This window comes from Melanotaenia boesemani, chromosome 21, assembly GCF_017639745.1.
Source record: "Melanotaenia boesemani isolate fMelBoe1 chromosome 21, fMelBoe1.pri, whole genome shotgun sequence".
Lineage (NCBI taxonomy): Eukaryota > Metazoa > Chordata > Actinopteri > Atheriniformes > Melanotaeniidae > Melanotaenia > Melanotaenia boesemani.
In genome coordinates, this window is record NC_055702.1 from 4,988,119 (window position 1) to 5,009,590 (window position 21,472).

General features: G+C 40.6%; 2 protein-coding genes across 3 annotated transcripts in view; one reads left to right on the forward strand and one right to left on the reverse strand.

Moving 5' to 3' along the window:
* The window catches only part of slc16a5a (solute carrier family 16 member 5a), a 40,298-nt gene that overhangs the window by 4,550 nt on the left and 14,276 nt on the right, over positions 1 to 21,472 (forward strand). The window contains exons 2-5 of one of the 2 annotated variants that reach the window (XM_041973112.1): positions 6,767 to 7,234; positions 9,722 to 9,865; positions 10,790 to 11,629; positions 20,468 to 20,743. In XM_041973112.1, coding sequence (XP_041829046.1) covers positions 6,871 to 7,234; positions 9,722 to 9,865; positions 10,790 to 11,629; positions 20,468 to 20,547 — 1,428 coding nt within the window. In that variant the 5' untranslated portion in view covers positions 6,767 to 6,870 and the 3' untranslated portion in view covers positions 20,548 to 20,743. Of the gene's footprint in view, positions 1 to 6,766; positions 7,235 to 9,721; positions 9,866 to 10,789; positions 11,630 to 20,467; positions 20,744 to 21,472 lie in introns of those variants that run through there. The other variant, XM_041973111.1, reaches the window with a different exon arrangement.
* Positions 1,423 to 3,172, reverse strand: LOC121631994. The gene is made up of 3 exons (XM_041973114.1): positions 3,009 to 3,172; positions 2,509 to 2,703; positions 1,423 to 2,115 (listed from the first exon to the last, which is right to left on the reverse strand). The coding sequence occupies exons 1-3, from the start codon at positions 3,039 to 3,041 to the stop codon at positions 1,738 to 1,740; spliced, it is 606 nt and encodes a 201-aa protein (XP_041829048.1). The 5' UTR covers positions 3,042 to 3,172; the 3' UTR covers positions 1,423 to 1,737.

Below are 21,472 nucleotides of genomic sequence, written 5' to 3' on the forward strand. Positions count from 1 at the left end.
TATATGTCAGGTCACATTCAACCAAAAACTTGTTCAGAACTTGCAGATCTCCAAAAAGTCATATAGATAAAGCTTCAGTGCAGGTAACTTTCAAGGTGGCAAAGAGAAACTCCCCGTCCTGGATGTGGCCACAAGCTATTCAAGCGGCACTACACGGGCTTGTCACAAAGGCACTCTCATTGATATCCTTATCTTTGAACTCCTACGATCCCCCACAATTACCTTGGCAACACCTCAGCAGCCACATAGCCAATCACGGTAGACCTCCCCCACCCCCAGTCCTCTATCCTTCTTCACTCTCACTCCTGTTATGCACCTAAGTTTTCTCAAGCTGATGAGAAGAGAGTACTCTGGACCATTTTAGGGACACCTTCATGTCCATTTACTCTAATGTGTGCTGTGCGTCCCTTTGGAATAAATCACTGCCGTGTCAAACACGGCTGTCTTAATTACTTCTGGGTCAATCACGGATGGAAACTTGTAAATAAATATTCTTGATAAACACCCTTGGCCTGTTAATCTGACTAGACAACTTGTGGCAATTGTCACTACCATACCAACAAAAATAAAAGTACAATAATCCCCCACCAAATCTTTTCAACACCAAATTGTGAATTTACAGTTAACTTTTTGGAACTAAAGACTCAAATGTAATATGTGAGGCACAGTGCGTCTGATAAACTGCTTTGCTAAACTTTGTTAAACTGTTTTCTTCATCAGGTCCAGAATTCAACACCAATCCTCCCTCTGTATAAGGATGTTGTCAGACCTACGATGACGACCAACACAGAGCAGAAAGCCGTCTGCAGATGCAGAATCTACATCATAGCAGATACTGACGACATCCTGCTCCATTCCTCCTCTCTGATGAACAAGACTCGGAGTCCCACACTTGATTCAGGACCTCATCAGCCAACCCAGAGGAAGTATTCCAGCCTTTTCCCTCCGACGACCATGCTTTCACATGTGGAGATGATTCTCATCCCAGCAACTTCACACTAGACTGATCTGCTCCAGTGACAGCAGAAGGTCATGGCCAAGGTCTCCAAAAAGCAGACATCTGATGCTTAGGTCACAAAATCTGCCCCCTCAACCCCATTACTGCATCTAATAATTATTTCCATAACTGTAATGAACAAAGAAAATGTGAATGTGAAAATGTGTATTCAGTCAGTGGTGTTTGCCACAGATAAAACATCGTCAAGAAGGATTGAATATCTGTTGTGCAATCAAACTTTCACATCCTTTGGTCTATGGGGTGTTTGTTGTGTATATACTGTGTATTGCTGCTGTTACATCAGTTATATTTATCTATTTTTTGCAGTTAAATTGTAATAAACATTTGTCTTGTTCCATTGCAGTCACATCTCACTGTACAATTAATTATATTATTACGTGACTGAATTAACGAGGTAAAACATGTAAATTTGAGTATATTTTAATCAAAAAGGTATAAATACAAACAAACTATCCCAAATTAAGTTATATAACTGTACATAAATGAAAAACAAAATACAAAGTTATAAGTGAACAGAAATTATACAATAATTATGTACAATCTATAAAATTTCACAGATTTGTTATTATTAATTAGCAGTTTAGCTAAAAACACAATCATATGCCAGGAACAAAACCGGTGTACTGTCTGTGTGGATCAGGAAACTTTTCTCTAATAGCCCACACACAACAACTGGGGATGACACGCCGATTTCCTGCTCCCAGGGAGCCGTGCTTCCATTATATGAAATGCCTATAGGCGGCACACCGGTACTGCCTGTTATCACCTGGCTCTGTTGCATGGCCAAGTGCTGTCACATCTTCTCGATAATGCCTATGTATCCTAAGATATCCTTCATCAAGGCAATATTGGGTAAAATGTGGTAGCTTGCTGATGCAATTAGCTGGTGTCTGACCACAGCAGATCCTCTCCCTGTCGGTTGGCATCTCCCTGCATAACCCACAAGTACACCAGGGCATTCCTGGGACTCCAGCTGCCTCTGAGACGCTTGAATTGCTCTGTTGCAATAGAAGATCAAAAATCAGGCCTGGTTGCCTTACGACGAGCTGTGATGCAAGCCTTCTTAGGTCCTCAGCAGTCATGTCATCAAGAAGTCTCTGCAAGGTATAAAAAAAGATTAGTTATAAAAGTGGAGCCTAATTTTATTTATTAATGGAAAACAAAGTGTAAAGCCAAGTAAAAGATTTGATTTATTAGTGAAGGCCTGTGTCTCCCTATTCTGTATAGAGTTTTAAATATTACTATAGTATCTGATGAAATGGTTTGACTGTCAAAGCAAAAAGTTCAAATACTAAGAATAAGTGCTGTAAGTACATCCATAAATTACACATAAAAACGCATTTACGTTGCAACAAGAAATAATACATGAAATATATGTAGCATTATTAGTTATTGCAATATTTGTGAAAATAAGGACTTTTTTTAAGTATATTTTTTATCAGTGATAGCTTGACAAACCATTGAACATGAAGCTGCATCCTGCATTTTACCTGTGTGGCAGCCAAATGGTCACGGCGATACTGTTCAACTCTATCCGAGTGCTCAGCTCTGGAAGCTACAGCTCGTGTTCCTCGGCCTCGGCCTCTGCCTCGTACCCTGAACCCTCTTGCTCGTCCTCTCGACCGTCCACCGGACCTGCCTCGGCTCAAACGCTGCGAACTTTGTGACACATCGTCCTCGTCACTCTGAAAACACAAGTGCACAGACTGACGTATCTGTAACAACATTCAAACCTGCAAATTCTGCATCGTGTTATCGTGTCAGTCTGTTAGTCTAAGTCAGTCTAATATTAGCTGAATATTTGCAAACATATTTATAACGTTATAATTAACCTAGCAACTAGATAGCTAATCACATAGCTTTGCCTCATTTACTAGCATTGTTTATTCCATAATACTGCATTGCAATTTTAACATGTACTACTTCGCAAAACAACATAGTAAATTACAATTTTCAGCGTGAGGCAGAACTTGTTTAAACAGTTACTTACTGGTTCACTTGGAGTTGAAAAACTGGATGCCATCTCAGCTCCTAAATAAGTCTTGTGGACGGTGGAGATGAAAGTGGCGCTGCTGTGTGAATTGGGGGTGGGAGGGGTGAGGAGTATTACTCATTACTGCCACCCTGTGGTGGTTTGTGGAGGTGACGGAGTTGTGTTTTATTTATTACTGCCACCTGGCGTTGGAAAGAATTGCTGTGAAATCCTACAGATTCTGCCTTTAATTTAAGGAGGCGATAAATGCAGCGTGTTCTCCTAAAACCCTCCTGACACCTCCAGAAGTTATTTTATTGATGTGTCTGCAGCATGTGCAGAATGCAAAAAAGAAGACAGGGTGTCTTAAGCTGCACCGTGGCTGTTATTGATAGATAAGTGAGGCCTTAGTTTCCTTCCAGTGATCCATTACACACCTAAAATAGTAAGAGGCCTCAGGAACAGTTCTAGAAACCAGACATACAAGTTAAAGCTCTGCCATTCAAAGCAAAGAAGAGTCTAAAAATATCTAATAATACTTGTGTTTCCTCAGAGTTTCTGATGATTAATTGAGGCAAATTGTGTCTGGTCTGAAAGTTTAAAATTTTACACACTGGTAGGAAATCATGAACATTGTTCTCTGGTTTTAGTGGTTTAATGAAACGTTGAACCATTTTTTTATGGTAATGGTTCAAAAGTTTTGTTAGTGCACATGCCATGGGTCTTTCCGAGAAAGTTTTGCTTATTTCGGCAAGACAATATCAAACAACAATTATGTATTACAACAGCATTAGAGGAGGTTTTGTGGCCGTCCACTAAGAAAAAACACTTGGGGGATTTTGGAATGAAAAATGCACCAAAAAAATGATCTGAGTTGTTTAGTTTATGGCCTCTTGAGAAAAATCTTGAGAATAACTTTCCTTTTTTAAAACCAAATCTATACATAAAAGATGATGCAACACAATCAGTAATTGTGAACTGACTTGTGGTGTTGTTGTCCTCAAATTAGAAATGAGCACTTATTTAGCCCAAAGCAAGAATACTTCTAAACATCTTATATTTTTGCTATATTAAAGCAAATTTAGGCATTTTGGCATGTAATTAGGAAATTATGGACTAACTTTTTCCTTCAAAACTAGGTTTTTGACTATGAAAATTGTATTCTGTCTCTGTCTCTCCCTCTTTTTTTAGACAACTGTTTTCACCAGTAAAGCTGAATATTTTCTCTCAGAATGAAATATAAAATATTCAACTTTACTGGTGAAATGTATGTCGAATCAAAGAAGCTAATTCTTATCGTGCTACGCTTGTTAAGCCAAATGCCTGCTGTAGTTTATTGAATATATAGACAAGAATTGTGTTAAACAAACTTAAACATTTTTTCACCAAAAGAAAAGTCAACAGCACATCACAAACTTTCTTTTCTAACTAGTAAGTTAGCTTAGCTTCTCTTTAAGACTGATACAGGTGTAAACAACTAGCTTTCTTTCTCAATTTATCTTAGTCATTCAAGCATGTTGTAACTTGCTGATTTTATTTTACAGAGACTGTAGTGTAAACACAAAGGATTTTAATGAGATTAAACAAAGACAAATAATCTTTTAATCTAGCTCTAGGAAGTGGATTTGTTAGTGTTGGTCAGTGCCATGCCAGTTGTTTCCTGTTTGTGTGTTAAGCTAACATTCAGGTGCTGGGTGGAAATAATAAATTTAATCTATGCTAATTCTCTGCTTGAAGGGGAAAAAACAAAAACAAACATATGTTATGTAAAGATATACGTTGACTAGCCACAGCCACTGAAATGAATAATACTGTCTCATTTTAGTAGTACATAGAAGAGGTGGAAAAATAATTTGCTCTTTAAGTTTTGTTGTTTTTTTTAAATTGAGAGAAACAGACAATATAATAAATACAAGGGACTGTATATTGGTGAGCATTTATTTCAACACTGTGTATATTGTGTCTGATGTATAACTGATTTGTACTCTGCTTCTTTCACAAGCCTTCCTTGGAATTGCTAACTGGTGGAATTGCATAAGTGATTTTTTTTCTGCCTAATATTTGCTTTACGTTGCAATACTGACACATATTAATGAATGAGCACATACCAGAACTGACATGAATTTTTATAGTTCACATGTTCAATTTGTGCAAGGCAAGAAAGCATATTTTAGATTGAAAAAATCTAAAAATACTGGCATGTCATACACCTAATCAAATTTAAACTGTTGCACGTTTTAAAGTAATTATACTGATTGGATTATTATTTGTTGTGTACAAAAAGCAATGTTGGTTCTCTGTTTTCAGTGAAGACTAAAAACGTTGGAATGAAGCAGCAGTCGTACAGTAACAATGGAAAATGTGACTAGTTGTATTCTTGGTAAAATAATCTTTCACAATGTTGCTCTTCTCAGTAGTTGGTACATGTGGAAATATTTTGAAGCGTCTTCAAGGATAACCTCTGCAGAAACAGTGGTACAGAAGGCCGTTCATTCAACAGTTTTCACATGCTCATGTTAGTCTCGTGCTGGCATGATTCTCTTTTTACCCACACAGGCATGTTTGATCAAACCCAGCAGAGTTGTTCTTTGTTAATGCTGACCTGCAGGCATAAAAAATTAATTCTGTCGTCCCTGGGGGGGGGGGGGGCTTTATTCTGCAAAAAAATTGAGAAATGTTGGGTAGACTTGTTCTAAACATAATGGTCTGCAGATTGTTATGCAAGGCACTTTAAGAGTTGCTAATTTACTTGACTTTAGTATGTGCACACCTTTATATCTACCTTGTCTCTAGACCACTGATATATACTTTTAATACTCTGACTCATACATTCCTGTATGTTTTTGCCAGTTGAAAGTACAGGGAGTCCTTGCCCCAGTTCCTGTTTTTTCCCTTTCTTCTCTATTCAAAATAACTGCAGGTAATTCACCTGTTTATCATGTGCTTCAAAAACAAGAGCAAGACAGAACAATTACAGAACAATGCATCTCATTTTCTGTTGAAGATTAATTGTTTGGCAGAGACCATTTAGGGTGAGCGAGTCTGTTCATGACTCGGGGTGAACTTTTCATAGCTTAGTTCTCTGTGTTCCCAAATCAAAGCAGCTCTCATCAGATTTGTGAAAAGCTCTTAAGAGCAAACTTGTAGTGGCTTTTCAGAGGCTCCTGGAGGTGAGATTAGATGCAGTGGGAGATTTTCTGTCAGGGTTTCAAAGCAGGATTTTGCAGACCTAAATGAAAGATGATTACCGTTCAACATAACTTTTTTTTCTCCCATATTTTCAATTAAAATGCATTAAATTGTTAATTTTATTCAATACATACAGCAAATTCATCAAGGATATGGAGCCTTGAGAAAAATATTGCCTATAAAAGCCTAAATATTTATTTTTAAAAACATTTAATGTCAACACAGAATTATTCTGACATTGTACAGAATAAAATTTAAGTATGTAGCTGAGGCAAAGCCACAAGTTACTAATGTTAATCTGACATGTCCCTTTGTTTTTGGTACGTTTTTTGAATATGGCAGCTGGTAGAGATAGATTAGTGTACATATCTGCTTTTAATCATTTGCTTGCTTATATCTCAATCTATCCAGTAGCTGAGACATTTTTAAAAAAAGCCACATATGTCCCAAATAAGAATTTATCCTCTAGGAATCATGATGTGTCAGTCTGGATCAGCAGAGCCCCTGCAGACTGACCTCATTTCTCTTGAAAAGCATTAACTTCTTCCACTGACAGTCTGATAAATGTTTTCCTTTTGTGGTTACAGGTCTCCGCAATAAGACTGAAGCTGTGGAGTGACATGGGCAGCAAAAGTGATTACACACCCTGTAGATCTGACACAAGATCCTTGCTGGAGCTGCCAAACAGAAAATGACTCAGAGAAATGGGAGCAGGGGCTCGAGCGATTGCGACATCCACTCTGAGGCCTCCAAGGCTTTTGAGCTGGCCAACAGTGTGGAGTGCGAGGAGGTGCAGCGGGCCAACGACTGCGAGTTCTTTGAGGAGACTGGACCGGAGGTTGAAAGAAGAAACCATGGGACTAGAACGGTCACAGCTCCAGATGGCGGCTGGGGCTGGGTGGTGCTGGTTGCCACCATCCTGGTCCTGGCTTTGACCCTGGGATTTCCTTCCTGTGTGGGAATCTTTTACACAGACTTGCAGAATGAATTTCAAGCCTCCAACAGTGAAACGTCCTGGGTGCCCTCCATCATGACGTCAGTGCTTCACGCAGGAGGTAAAGCAGAGCGACGAGGAAATTAACAGTCAGACTTTTCCTTTAGTTAAAGTCCAACCCTGATAAGGGTCCCCAGTCAGTCTTTCTTGACTTTTTTCAAGCCTCTTGTGCTTGTTAAGATGTAACCAGGTTTACTCATAAACGAGGGTGCTTAAAATATTTTTAGGGGAAATAATTATTGGCGATAACCCTTGAACTTTTATATAACTTTTATATAACTTTTACTTTTATATAAAAACAAAATAAATACAGTAAAAATAAGTAAAAAATAGCAAAAAGACTGGAATCAAATAAAAATAGATGAATATATGATAAATAATAAATTATATAAACATAAATACATAAGTAATAGTAAAAAGATAAAAATGAATAAATAAAAAACTTAAATAAAACAGATTTGAAGTGGTTTATCATGACAAACCACTGATTCTTAAGCCGTCATGATCTACAAAACCACCAGTGCAGCATATAAGGTGTCCTTCGATGCCCCCAGCAGGACAATATTAGTTCATACCTGCTGTTGTTGTTATGTGAAGATGTGAAAGCTGAGAGTGAGAATTCGGGTGTTTTTATCTGTCTTGCTGTGTTTGTTGGGGTAGAGAAGATTATTCCTTGAGAAACGGCAGCTCTCTCATTTCCCACAACCCACAGTGCATGACTCAAGTTTACAGACCCGTGGTTATCCTCACTTTACAGTGACACCATGTAACTTCTAAAGATATGAGGCTTTCATTCCAAAGCAAGTAAAAAAACAAAGTACTCCCTTTATAAGTCATACACTCAGCGGTTTTGCTGATACAGCCTTGTAGCCATGTAACTTTCTGACCTTGGAAATGTGTTTCTGACTCGTTTTCATGGCACAGTGACATTTATTAAGCACATTCCTGTAGCAATTGTTGCGCAGCAGCACCTCAGGCTGAGAAACAGCACTTCATAACTTTGGGTTTGAGCCTGGAACATCATGTTATTCTGAGTTGTGTTTTACACTCGATGAAAGACTCGATAGCATTTCAGCTGCTCTTCTTACCACTTCGTGCTAGTCTGTAATCTTGATGCTATCAAAGCGGAATTCTTCTCAGTCATTCCTCCTTTTCCTGAAAACACAACTCTTAGATGCAAATTGGTGGGAAATAAACCAGAATTTCAGGTTTTGTCTTCATTAAGCTTCACAAAGCTGCCAACCACCTGCCAGTGGAAATTTTCTGGGTTCATTGTGTGAGTTGTGTGGCTTCGGATCTCCTGACCTCTACTTTTTCTGTTTTCTTGATTACAGTAAAGTAATTGCTGTTGTCTAATTGCTGCACACAGTGTTCAGTTCATCCATTTAATCCAACATAGCTCTGAGCTTATTGGTGTTTTCTAAATCATACCCACGTGTCAAAATATAAAAAATGAGGATTTGGCTGTTTTCTGTTTTTACTTCAGTAGGTTGAAATTGATAGAGGTTTTTTTTGTCTGTTTGGGCTTCGAGGGATTTTCTTGTGACTTTATCTCACTTTTGTTGAAAATAAATACAGACGCCAGGATAAGAGCCCTGTTTTTATCAGATTATTGTCACAGTTTTATGATGCTTAAACCTTTAGATTGCAGCTTCATTTTTAAAAACAAAACCCAAAGTCTGTTGCAGTCTCTGTGGATCTGGGTGTGAGTTTAATGTTACAGAAGGGGTTATTAATGCAAAAAGAATTAACACTTTACACATACACACACACTCACAAATAATAATTTCAGACTAATCTTTTAATTCTGCTGCTAGTCGACAAAATTAGGATGGAAGTAGTTCTGATGGATTCTGGAGGCAGGAATGCTTTGATTGCTTAGAAATTCCTGACCGGAAAGAAACGAAGCGAGAACTTCAGGTTTATCTTCATTAAGCTCAACAAAGCAGCCTCTGCTTTTCCAGGTTTTTGAGCAAAGAATACATCCAGTGCAATTAAAACTAAATGTTTCATTTCGGTAAAGTAAAGCATAGAAATGATTAACTGTAATGTTTTCAAGCATGCTGAGGCCTGTGTGTTCTTGTGTTTGGCTTTTGCCGACTCCAGTAAGGCGTAACCATTATCCCCATCATTATGTTGCAGCCGCGTTGCCCCACAACAGAATCAGGCCAAGTTAAATTTAACACCTCTCTGTGACATTTAAGCAATGAACACTACTGTATTTAGTAACGCTGTTTTCGAACACGAAGTGAAGCTTCTTCTGCAGCTGGAGGTTGTTTATGAGAAGTGGTTGGAACTTCATGAGTTATAAATGGGGAAACATTTGTTCTAACCTGTAAATTTTCATGCTGACAAAACAAAATCTTGATCAGCTGGGATGTGCACACAGCAGCTGTTATAAAGGTCAGATTGCTGGTGCAGATCACAACTGAACCAGTTCTGTGAAACAGGCTACAGGATTAAGAAGACAGCCTCTTCTCTGCCTTGTAAGCCTTCTCACTTCTGCTCTGGTATGCATTAAACTAAGAGCATTAATTTTGATCCACAGGTCCCTTTTGTAGCGTGCTGGTGGAGAGGTTTGGCTGCCGAGAGACGGTCATGTTGGGCGGGGTCCTGAGTGGGCTGGGGATGGCTGCCAGCTCATTTACCCACTCAATCTCTGAACTTTACATCACTGCTGGAGTCATTACAGGTCAGCAAGCACTCACTGGGCCAGATTTATCATCCCGGCTGAAACCGGATGGCCATGAGAACACATGAATGTTCATCATTAGTGGGTACAGTCAGAAACCTGCTGGAGAACTGTCAGATATCCTCTTAAATCAGATTTTAGTCCATATTAAACCGTTCTAATGAGAAACAACTGGGCTCAGTAGGAAGTGGTGTCCCTTTAGCTTGTATTTTTAGAGGAAATAAATTAATATTGTAGAGGATGACAGCTCTGCTAGACATTCAACAAGAACTTCATTTAAAAATTTAAGTTGAAAGTAGAAGAGTTTATTTTAACCCATTTTCTATTAAAAAACCCCAACAAAATAAAAACAGGAGCTAGGATGTTAACCATCTGATCACCTACTGCAAACACAAATTGGCATATTACACTCCTGAATACAGGATGCGTCCTGAATATTTTCAGAAATATTTCAAGAAAAAGACTCATTTGAAAACATTATTAAGAATAATCTGCTTTTTTTTTTTTTTTCAGTGCAACACGGATCATATTAAAACATTTGGTTTGATTTTTAATGGGGACTTAAGGGAATTATGTCAGATTATAACAACTTGACTGTAATTTTCAAAGGTTTGGCTATTGTTCTGTCAGGGAGTGTTTTAATGATAATTTAATCTTTTTCCAGTGTTTTCTTTTCCAAATAAATTTGGCTACATTGAAGGTTTCTTATTGAAGGTAACCTTAGATGGACGGTGAGCTTTAGTAGCTAGGACGGGGTAAAGGTTAATGATGACAGCAAAGAGTTTGCGTTGGAGTCTAAATTTAGCCCCTGGTACATGGTGGTGGCTGAACTTCTGGGCACCCCAACATGAAATTCTCTATTATTTTTGTTCTATCTGTTCCTTTTGTGATGGTGGAAGTGACACTTTCTTTGCACTGTTACAGGACTTGGTTTCTGCTTCAGCTTTCAGCCAGCTGTGACCATCATGGGACACTACTTTGTGCGTCGTCGAGCGTTTGCCAACGCCATGTCGTCCACCGGCACGGCCCTGGGACTGTGCACTCTGCCTTTCCTGGGAAACTACCTCCACACAGAGTTCGGCTGGAGGGGAAGCTTTCTCATTCTGGGGGCTGTCCTGCTGAACTGCTGCGTGTGCGGAGCTGTGATGAGGCCCCTCCAGCCCAACAAGCACCGCGGCCAACCGCTGATGAACCATGGGCCTCCTCCTACAGACCAGAAAAATGAGAGGAAGGAAAGAGGCTGGTTGAGGACAATGTGGAGCTGCCTGTTGGCCTCCTTGAGCAAACACATGGCCTTCGATCAGTTCTGCAACAACCCGCGTTACTGCGTGTACGCCATAGGCATCACCTGGATGATGCTTGGGTTCGTGGTGCCTTTGGTGTACCTGGTTCCTTATGCCACTGCGCACAACATGGAGCCAGCCCAGGCTGCGTTCCTCCTCTCCATCCTGGGGATTGTCAACATTGTGGTGCGGCCACCAGTTGGCATCATCTTCAACATGCCCTGGTTTACAGGGCGACATATTTATGTATTTGCCTCAGCTTTGCTGGTCAACGGGCTCAGTAACAGTATCTGCTGCATCGGGCCCAGCTTCTCTGTACTGCTGGCTTACGTGATCATGTACGGGCTTTCCATGAGTGTCGTGGGCTCCCTGATGTTTACTGTCCTCATGGATATAGTAGAGATGAGCCGCTTTCCCTCTGCTCTGGGCCTGCTTGCTGTCTTTGAGAGCATCACGCTTCTGATTGGACCTCCACTGGCAGGTAATGTAAACACAGAGAATAAGAAGAGCCATACTATTAACAGAAATAGTAGAAAGATTTTCCAGTGCATGTAGTTTTACGTGTTTTCATGCAGCTGTAGCTTCTCATGGATGTGGCTCGCCGGCTTAGTTAACACTGGGAGCATAATAACTGACTTATGTTGTGTGTTTGGTGGATGGAGCTAATTTCCAGTCAGAAATAGCAAGCCATGTCTAATGTGTAGGTTACATATCATCTGAATATTACTCTAAGACAGGGTAGGGGTACTTATTTTGGCACAACAGTTTTAAGGTTGAAAAGTTATATAATGTGTCTTTAAGTCAAACTATCCTGATAAAATCTTATTAGCCTGATTTTCATTCAGCAGCAAAGCAAATAAGAGGCTGTTTTTATGTATAAAAAGGAATAATCTGACACTTTTCTACTAACTGAAGTTAATAAAAAAGAGCTGTTTGTTGTCAGCTTTGGCTGGGGTGTTCAGGATTGTATTTTAGTAGTGGAAATAGTTGTTTTAACCAAAAACCAGAGGAAAAAAAGATTTGGGACTTCTGGAAAGTCGTCGGTCATGTTAGTATTTTTTTTATTTGCCAACTCAGACCATCGGAAAAAAAACTTGAGTAGGTCAGACTCAATTCAGAAAGTTAACCTTTCCACTCATGGGTATTGAGTCTAAATTTACACATACAGACCCACATATAGAGACACAAGGAAACCCACATGCAGAGCCACATGCAAACCCAAATAGAGCCACATACAGAGCCACATACAAATCCACATTCAGAGCCACATACAAACCCACATAAGGAGCCACATATAAACCCACATACAGACCCACATAAGAAGCCACGTACAAACCCACATACAGAGCCACATACAAATCCACATTCAGAGCCACATGCAAACCCACATACAGAGCCACATACAAACCCACATAAGGAGCCACATATAAACCCACATACAGACCAACATAAGAAGCCACGTGCAAACCCACATACAAACCTACATACAGAACCAAATACAGACCCACATGCAAACCCATATACAGAGCCACATGCAAACCCACATACAAACCCATATACAGTGCATCATACAAGCTCACATACAGTGTCACATACAAACCCACATGCAAACCCACATACAGAGCGACATGCAAACCTATCTGCAGAGCCACATACAAACCCACATACAGAGTCACATATAAACCCACATACAAACCCACATACAGAGTCACATATAAACCCACATACAAACCCACATACAGTGCCACATACAAACCCACCTACAGAGCCACATACAAACCAACATACAGCACCACATACAAACCCACATGCAAACCCATATACAAACCTACATACAGAACCATATAGAAACCAACATACAGTGCCACATGTAAACCCACATACAGACCCACATGCAAACCCACATGCAAACCCACATATAGAGCCACATCCAAACCCACATATAATGAATGAATGAATGAAAAATACTTTATTAATCCCAAAGGGAAATTCAATATTGTAGTAGTAGTAATTTTTTTTTTTTTTTTTTTTTTTTTTAAACAATCACATTAATTAATTAAGGGCTTTGTTCTTCAGCCTGATAGCTGCTGGAAGGAAGGATCTTCTGTATCTCTCTGTCTTGCATCGGACTTGAACAAGCCTCCCACTGAACACACTCTGTTGTTTCGTCACAGCGTTGTGTAGAGGGTGTGAAGGATCTTCCATTATCTTCGTCAGCTTGTACAGAATTCTTTTTTTGATGATCAACTCCAGCGGCTCCAGAGTTACTCCAAGCACAGAACCGGCTTTCTTGATCAGTTTGTTAATTCTTTTCAAGTCTCTGGTTCTGATGCCGCTGCCCCAGCAGATTGCTGCAAAGCTGATTGCACTTTCAACAACAGACCTGTAGAACATTTGCAACATTTTGGTGCAGACGTTAAAAGATCTCAGCTTCCTTAAGAAGTAGAGTCTGCTCTGACCTTTCTTGTAAATGTACTCAGTGTTGCTTTTCCACTCAAGTCTGTTGTCCAGCTGAACTCCAAGGTACTTGTATTCCTCCACCACCTCCACCTCCTCTCCCATGATGGAAACACTTCTATGTGTGTTCTTGTTCCTCCTGAAGTCAACAATCATCTCCTTTGTTTTCTTGGTATTCAAGATGAGATGATTGTCACCGCACCATTTCACAAACTGACCGACCAGTTCTCTGTACTCTGCTTCTTGTCCATCACTGATACACCCAACAACTGCTGAGTCATCAGAGTATTTCTGCAGATGACAGAACTCAGAGTTGTACTGGAAGTCTGAGGTGTACAGCGTGAATAGAAATGGTGAAAGTACAGTCCCTTGTGGTGTTCCAGTGCTGCTGACCACCATCTCAGACACACAACCTTTCAGTCTCACAAACTGTGGTCTGTTTGTGAGGTAGTCGTAAATCCAGGTGGTTGTGGAGGGATCCACCTGGAATTTCTGCAGCTTCTCACACAGCAGAGCAGGCTGAATCGTATTAAAAGCACTTGAGAAATCAAAGAACATGACCCTCAAAGTGCTGCCTGACTGGTCCAGATGAGAGTGGGCTCTCTGAAGCAGGTATATGATTGCATCTTCAACCCCAAGCCCATTACGGTATGCAAACTGTAATGGGTCCTGAAAGGTGTTCACCTGCTTGCTGAGGTGAGCCAGTAAGAGTCTCTCCAGGACTTTCATGACGTGAGATGTCAGGGCGACTGGTCTGTAGTCTTTTGGTTCAGCTGGTTGTGGTTTTTTAGGCACTGGAACAAGGCAGGATGTTTTCCACAGCACCGGGATTCTTCTCTGACTCAGGCTGGTGTTGAACAGGTGCTGGAGAATCGGACATAGCTGTTTTGAGCAGGTCTTGAGAACTCTGGGACTGACACCATCTGGACCTGCAGCCTTGTTCTGGTTCAGTTTCACCAGTTGTTGCATGACTTGGTTACAGGAGACAGACAGAGTGGAGGTGGAGGCAGAGGAGGTTTCAGGAAGTCCTGATGTGGAGGGAGATGAGGTTGTGTCCAGGTCCTTGACTGAGCTGCAGGGTGACAGAGTGGAGGTGTGACAGGAAAGCTGTGGGCTCATGGAGGGTGTGTGGCTAGTTGGGGTTGAAGCAGGAGGTGAGCTAAACCTATTGAAGAACATGTTCAGTTCATTCGCTCTGTCCAGACCTCCATCGGTCTGATCCTCCTTTATCCCGAAGCCAGTGATCTTCTTCATTCCTGACCACACATCCCTCACATTGTTTTTCTGAAGCTTACTTTCCAACTTCTTCCTGTAGTCCTCCTTGCACTTCTTCGTTTGTGTTTTAAGTTGTTTTTGTGTGGACTTCAATAACTCCCTGTCTCCATCCCTAAAAGCTTTCTTTTTGATGTTCAGCAGCTTTTTCAGGTCACTGGTGATCCAGGGTTTGTTATTGGGGAAGCACCTCACTGTTCTTGTTGGAACGGTGCTGTCCACACAGAAGTTAATATAATCTGTCACACACTCAGTCAAGGCGTTGATGTCATCTCCATGAGGTTCACATAGGACGTTCCAGTCTGTAGCCTCGAAGCATCCTCTCAGAGCATCTTCAGCTTCATTAGACCAGGTTCTAATAGCCTTTCTAATGACTGGTTGTTGCTGAACGATGGGCTTGTAGGAGGAGGAGAGAAGAACTAGGTTATGGTCTGATCTTCCTAAAGGTGGCAGGGCAAAGGAGCTGTATGCATTTTTAATATTTGCATAAAATAAGTCCAACGTTTTGTTTTCTCTGGTGGAGCAGCTGACAAACTGTTGGAAAGTTGGTAGAGTTGCAGAGAGGGAGATGTTGTTAAAATCTCCAGAGATCGCCACAAATGCGTTTGGATGTTGTGTTTGAAGCCTGGCCACTACAGAGTTAATGACATCACAGGCTGCGTCTGGAGCGGTACCAGGTAATATATATACCGCTACCAGAATAACGCATGTGAACTCTCTGGGTAAATAATACGGGCGGAGACTCACAGCTAGCAGTTCAATGTCTCTTTTGCAGATCTTCTCTTTAACAGTGACATGTTCAGGATGACACCAGCGCTGGTTTACCAGTACCGCAATTCCACCTCCCTTCAGCTTCCCGCTGAGTTGTTTATTGCGGTCTGCACGGACCGTCCTGAAGCCGTGTACAGACGCATTACAGTCTGGGATGTGTTCATGCAGCCATGTCTCGGTGAAGCACATAATACTGCACTCTCTGTATTCTTTAAGAGACCTGGTTAGCACCTGAAGTTCATCAATTTTGTTAGCTAGCGATCTCACGTTTCCCATAACAACCGTTGGAAGAAACGGTTTGAATCGCCACCGTTTTTCTCTCTGCCTCGCTCCTGCCCTGCATCCTCTTCTCTTTCTTTTCAACTCCGTTGGGATTTGAAGTGTTGTTTCACTGATAATCTTGAGTTTGGAGAGTTTTATCAGTTGATCCCGATGGTAAACAAGTCTCGTTGCCATGGAGACTCACAATAACAAGTCTTGCAAAAACAGAAAAATATTCAGAAAAATCTCCCGTATAGCACAGCCTCTGACCAGCGTGAAAAATCAACCCGAACAGACACAGATTGACAGCTGATGTCTTAAAAAAGACGGCTATATTGCAAAAAATCACGAGTTAAAAACAGATAGATATATATATATAGAGCCACATCCAAACCCACATACAAACCCACATACATAGCCACATACAAACCCACATACAGTGCCACATGTAAACCCACTTACAAACCCACCTACAGAGCCACATGCAAACCAACATACAGAACCACATACAAACCCACATACAAACCCACATGCAAACCCATATACAAACACATATACAGTGCCACATGCAAACCCACATACAAACCTACATACAGAACCATATACAAACCCACATACAGTGCCACATGTAAACCCACATACAGACCCACATGCAAACCCACATACAGAGCCACATACAGAGCCACATGCAAACCCACATGCAAACCCAAATACAAACCCACATACAGAGCCACATGCAAACCCACATACAGAGCCACATCCAAACCCACATACATAGCCACATGTAAACCCACATACAAACCCACATGCAAACCCACATACAGAGCCACATGCAAACCCACATACAGAGCCACATCCAAACCCACATACAAACCCACATACAGAGCCACATGCAAACCCACATACAAACCCACATATAGTGCATCATACAAGCCCACATACAAACCCACATGCAAACCCACATACAGAGCCACATATAGTGCATCATACAAGCCCACATACAAACCCACATGCAAACCCACATACAGAGCCACATATAGTGCATCATACAAGCCCACATACAAACCCACATGCAAACCCACATACAGAGCCACATATAGTGCATCATACAAGCCCACATACAAACCCACATACAAACCCACATACAAACCCACATATAGTGCATCATACAAGCCCACATACAAACCCACATGCAAACCCACATACAGAGCCACATGCAAACCCACATACAGAGCCACATGCAAACCTACATACAAACCCACATACAGAGCCACATGCAAGCCCACATACAGAACCATATACAAACCCACATACAGAACCACATACAGACCCACATACAGACCCACATACAAACCCACATACAAGCCCTCATACAGAGCCACATATGCTCCCATGCTCCCAGCGAACCCCAACAGACTCTCTCTGTGAGCAGTTTGCAGACCACTTCAGAGGTAAAATCAGTGCCATCAGATGTGGTATTTTATGCAACCAGAACACGAACACATCTGAGTGCTTGGTTTTACCTGAGGAAACACTGGACAGTTTTGTCCTGGTTAATGCTGAGATCCTTGATAAAGTTTTCTCCACAGTAAAACCCACCACATGTCTTTTAGACCCAATTCCCACTTCACTTTTTAAATCATTTTATGGATTTTTTAAAGACGAGCTTTTATGCATGATAAATTGCAGATGGGCGTCTTCCCTGCAGCCTTTAAAACGGCGGTGGTGAGGCCCCTTCTGAAGAAGAGCAATTTGGATTGTAATGATTTTAATAACTATAGACCTGTATCCAACTTACCATTTTTAAGTAAAATTTTAGAAAAACTGGTTTTTATTCAGCTTAATGATTTTTTAAATAGTAGAAATATCCTTGAGATATATCAGTCTGGATTTAGGGTAAACCACAGCACAGAGACTGCTCTCCTGAAGGTTTTAAATGATTTTAGGATTAACTGTGACTCACAGAACCTCTCAGTCTTGGTGCTACTGGATCTTAGCGCAGCCTTTGACACAGTAGACCACACTATTCTTTTAAACAGACTGAAACACCTGGTGGGCCTCTCTGGTGCTGTTCACAACTGGTTCACTTCCTATCTCACAGACAGAACTTACATGGTAAGTTTGGATACATGCTCCTCTAAGATCCATAAAATGACATGTGGTGTGCCTCAAGGGTCAGTTTTAGGCCCTGTTCTTTTTAATTTGTATATGCTCCCTCTTGGCAGTGTCATCAGGAGGCATGGAGTAAACTTCCACAGTTATGCTGATGATACTCAATTGTACATCTCCATGTCTCCTGATGACACGAGACCAATGGATGCCCTTTTCAACTGTATTTTAGACATCAAATCCTGGATGGCAGAAAACTTTTTACAGCTTAACCAGGACAAAACTGAAGTTTTAATCATTGGTCCTGAGGCTCAGAGAGAGAAACTCTTAGCTAAATTACAGGCATCCGCATTAAACCCATCATCACAAGTAAAAAACCTGGGCGTTATCTTTGACTCTGAGCTTGGTTTTATTCCACATATTAAACATATTACTAAAATAGGATTTTATCACCTAAAAAACATAGCCAGAGTCCATCCCATTCTCTCTCGGGCCAACACGGAGATGCTGATGCATGCTTTTATCACCAGTCGTATTGACTACTGTAATGCCCTGCTCTCTGGTCTTCCCAAAAAGAGTACTGCACCTCTACAACTCCTACAGAACTCAGCTGCTCGTGTGCTGACGAAGACCAGAGGGCGGGCCCACATTACACCGGTTTTAGAATCACTGCATTGGCTCCCCGTGTGTTTCAGGATCAATTTTAAGGTTCTCTTATTGGTTTTTAAATGTCTTAATGGTCTTGGGCCTTCTTATCTTTTAGATTTGCTTTTACCTTATGAACCCTCGCGGCCCCTGAGGTCTTCCGGTACTGGCCTCTTGACTGTACCTAAAGTCAGGACACATACTCACGGAGAGGCAGCTTTCCAGTGGTATGGCCCTCGTCTCTGGAACAGCCTGCCGGAGGAGCTCAGGGCTGCAGAGAATGTTAATGTTTTTAAGAGCAGGCTCAAGACCCACCTTTTTAATTTAGCTTTTACTTAATATTTATTAATTTTATTTTTATTTATTTTATTCCCCTAGCCTATTTATTTTTCTATGTTAACACATTTTTATTTACTTTATGCTTTTATTCTGTTTATATTATTTTTAGGTTATTTCCCCAGTGTTTCCTCGGAGGGGGCTCTCTGCACCGGGGGCTTTTCATCGGCTGTGGCTGCTGCGGCTCTGTCCTGCGGGTTCTTTCGGTCTAGTTGGGTGGCTCCTCTGCCTCTCAATTGGCCGTGTGCCCTGGGTCGGTGTCATGGCGGTCGTGGTCGGTGGGCGGCTCCCGGTGCAGACGGCTCCCTGTGATAGTGTTTCCTCACCAGGCTCATCTGTGCTCAACCTCACATTAGTCTTTTAATATGTGCAAGTATGTGTGTGTGTATGTGTATGTGTATGCTTGCATGTACACAAGCGGGGAGGGAGGGGGTTATCTGTGGGGGTGTGGGAGGGGGGTTGTTTTAACCATGGAAAGCACTTTGTGCTGCATTCTTGTATGAAAAGTGCTATATAAATAAAGATTGATTGATTGATTGATTGATATAAACCCACATGCAGAGCCACATGCAGAGCCACATACAAACCCACATGCAAACCCACATGCAAACCCACATACAGAGCCACATGCAAACCTACATACAAAGCCACATACAAGCCCACCTACAGTGCCACATACAAACCCACATACAGAGCCACATGCAAGCCCACATACAGAACCATATACAAACCCACATACAGAACCACATACAGACCCACATACAGACCCACATACAAACCCACATACAAGCCCTCATACAGAGCCACATATAAACCCACATGCAAACCCACATACAAACCCACATACAGTGCCACATACAAACTCACATGCAGAGCCACATACAGAGCCCCATACAAACCCACACATCATTTACACATTCATTAAAAAAGAAAAATCATAATGGATCTAAAACAAAATAAAACATGTGATCACTGGTATCTGGAACTGAAAAAATAAAGTACTTCTCATTATGATTAAAGTATCTTTATTTTAAATGTACATACCTGTATGTTTCCACATCTTTGTAATCCTGACCGCCTGAACTGAATCACCTCTTAATGCAACCTGAAGTCAGAGCTATTAAGTAATAAGATAAGATAATCCTTTATTAGTTTCATGTTGGGACATAAGCTCTTAAAGATAATAGATTGTCTTCCTGCCTTGTAAATGCTTTTAAATTTAAACATTAAAAAATGTAAACTTACCAAAAAATTGGCCTTGCAGTTACTTTAATTTAAAAACTACAGTTAATGTCTTTATGTTATTTTAAAATATAGCTAATTCAACCCATGAGCCAGATTGGACCCTCAGGTGGGCAAGATTTGGCCCGTGGGCCGTAGGTTTGACACCCTAGTAATACATCATTTTAAAAATTATTTAAAAAGAAAAGATTCAACTTCTTGTCATTTCACTGATTTTTCTCTTCAGACATGCACTGCAGGCCTGAACATTTTCAGGCATTTTCCAAAGGAAATGCATGTGAAAGCGCAAATGTTCATGACATTTAGTGCAGAGTTTCTCATCCAGCTCCCTTCGAGTTACTCAGATCTTAAACTACGTGTGAATACAGCAGGTAATCCTCCGGAGAATTTCCAGTAATTTCACATTCTTTTTAGGTTTTTTTTTTGGTCTATATGTTGTTTCCATCCTTTGTTAAAGATTGTAGATACTTACACAGACATGTACACAAATTAGTCATCAGCAAACTTTTTGCATAACGTCCTTTTCTCTTTGTCTCTTTGTCCTATTTTATTAAGTACAAGCGTGAACAGCAACTGCAATGACAGTCTGAGTTAAGAAATTATTATTGTTATCTAGTCATTCTTTACATGGCATCAAAAACATTTCCCTCTGGAGATTAACGTAATTTTGAACTAAACTGAATAAAACTGATGTTGCTTTTCATTGTCAGCAATGCAGATTTAATACAAAGAAGAAAAAATGTTTTATCAAAATGTGAAATTGAAGCACTAAAGATGTAATATATCAATGAAGAAAACTTAATATTTGGTGTTTTCAGTTCAGGAATTGCACAAGGATCAAAAGAAGTTAATAAGAGAGACAGAAGTGATCAGTTCTGTAGGTTTAAATAAGAATTGCCTCAAATCACACAGAGATTTAATCTGGACTTTTATGGACCCAGTTCTTCACATAGCTCCGTAATTACAGCCCCATGAACCCAAAGCAACACATGAGCCACCTGTTACCTGCAGCACAAGATCCCTGTAACGGTCATAAAAAAATGTTTTTATTGTATTTAGTTCTATTTTACTGTGTTTTAGTTTAATTCTGCCCCTAATTTCACACAAGGTCCAAAGAATGTGAGTTACACACGTTTGTCCTTTACAAATAGTTTGTGTATGTATGGAAAAGTGTAGACATGTCTTTTGTGTGTACACATCTGGCCCCAGGTTTGCTTAATTTACAGGAATA

Excerpts from the sequence above, each read along its gene's own strand:
- LOC121631994 (XM_041973114.1), bottom strand. The coding sequence starts at position 3,041 with ATGGCATCCAGTTTTTCAACTCCAAGTGAACCA. Across the intron at positions 2,704-3,008 it reads TTTCAACTCCAAGTGAACCA|AGTGACGAGGACGATGTGTC; the intron begins GTAAGTAACTGT and ends TTGTGTTTTCAG. Across the intron at positions 2,116-2,508 it reads ACCATTTGGCTGCCACACAG|AGACTTCTTGATGACATGAC; the intron begins GTAAAATGCAGG and ends TATACCTTGCAG.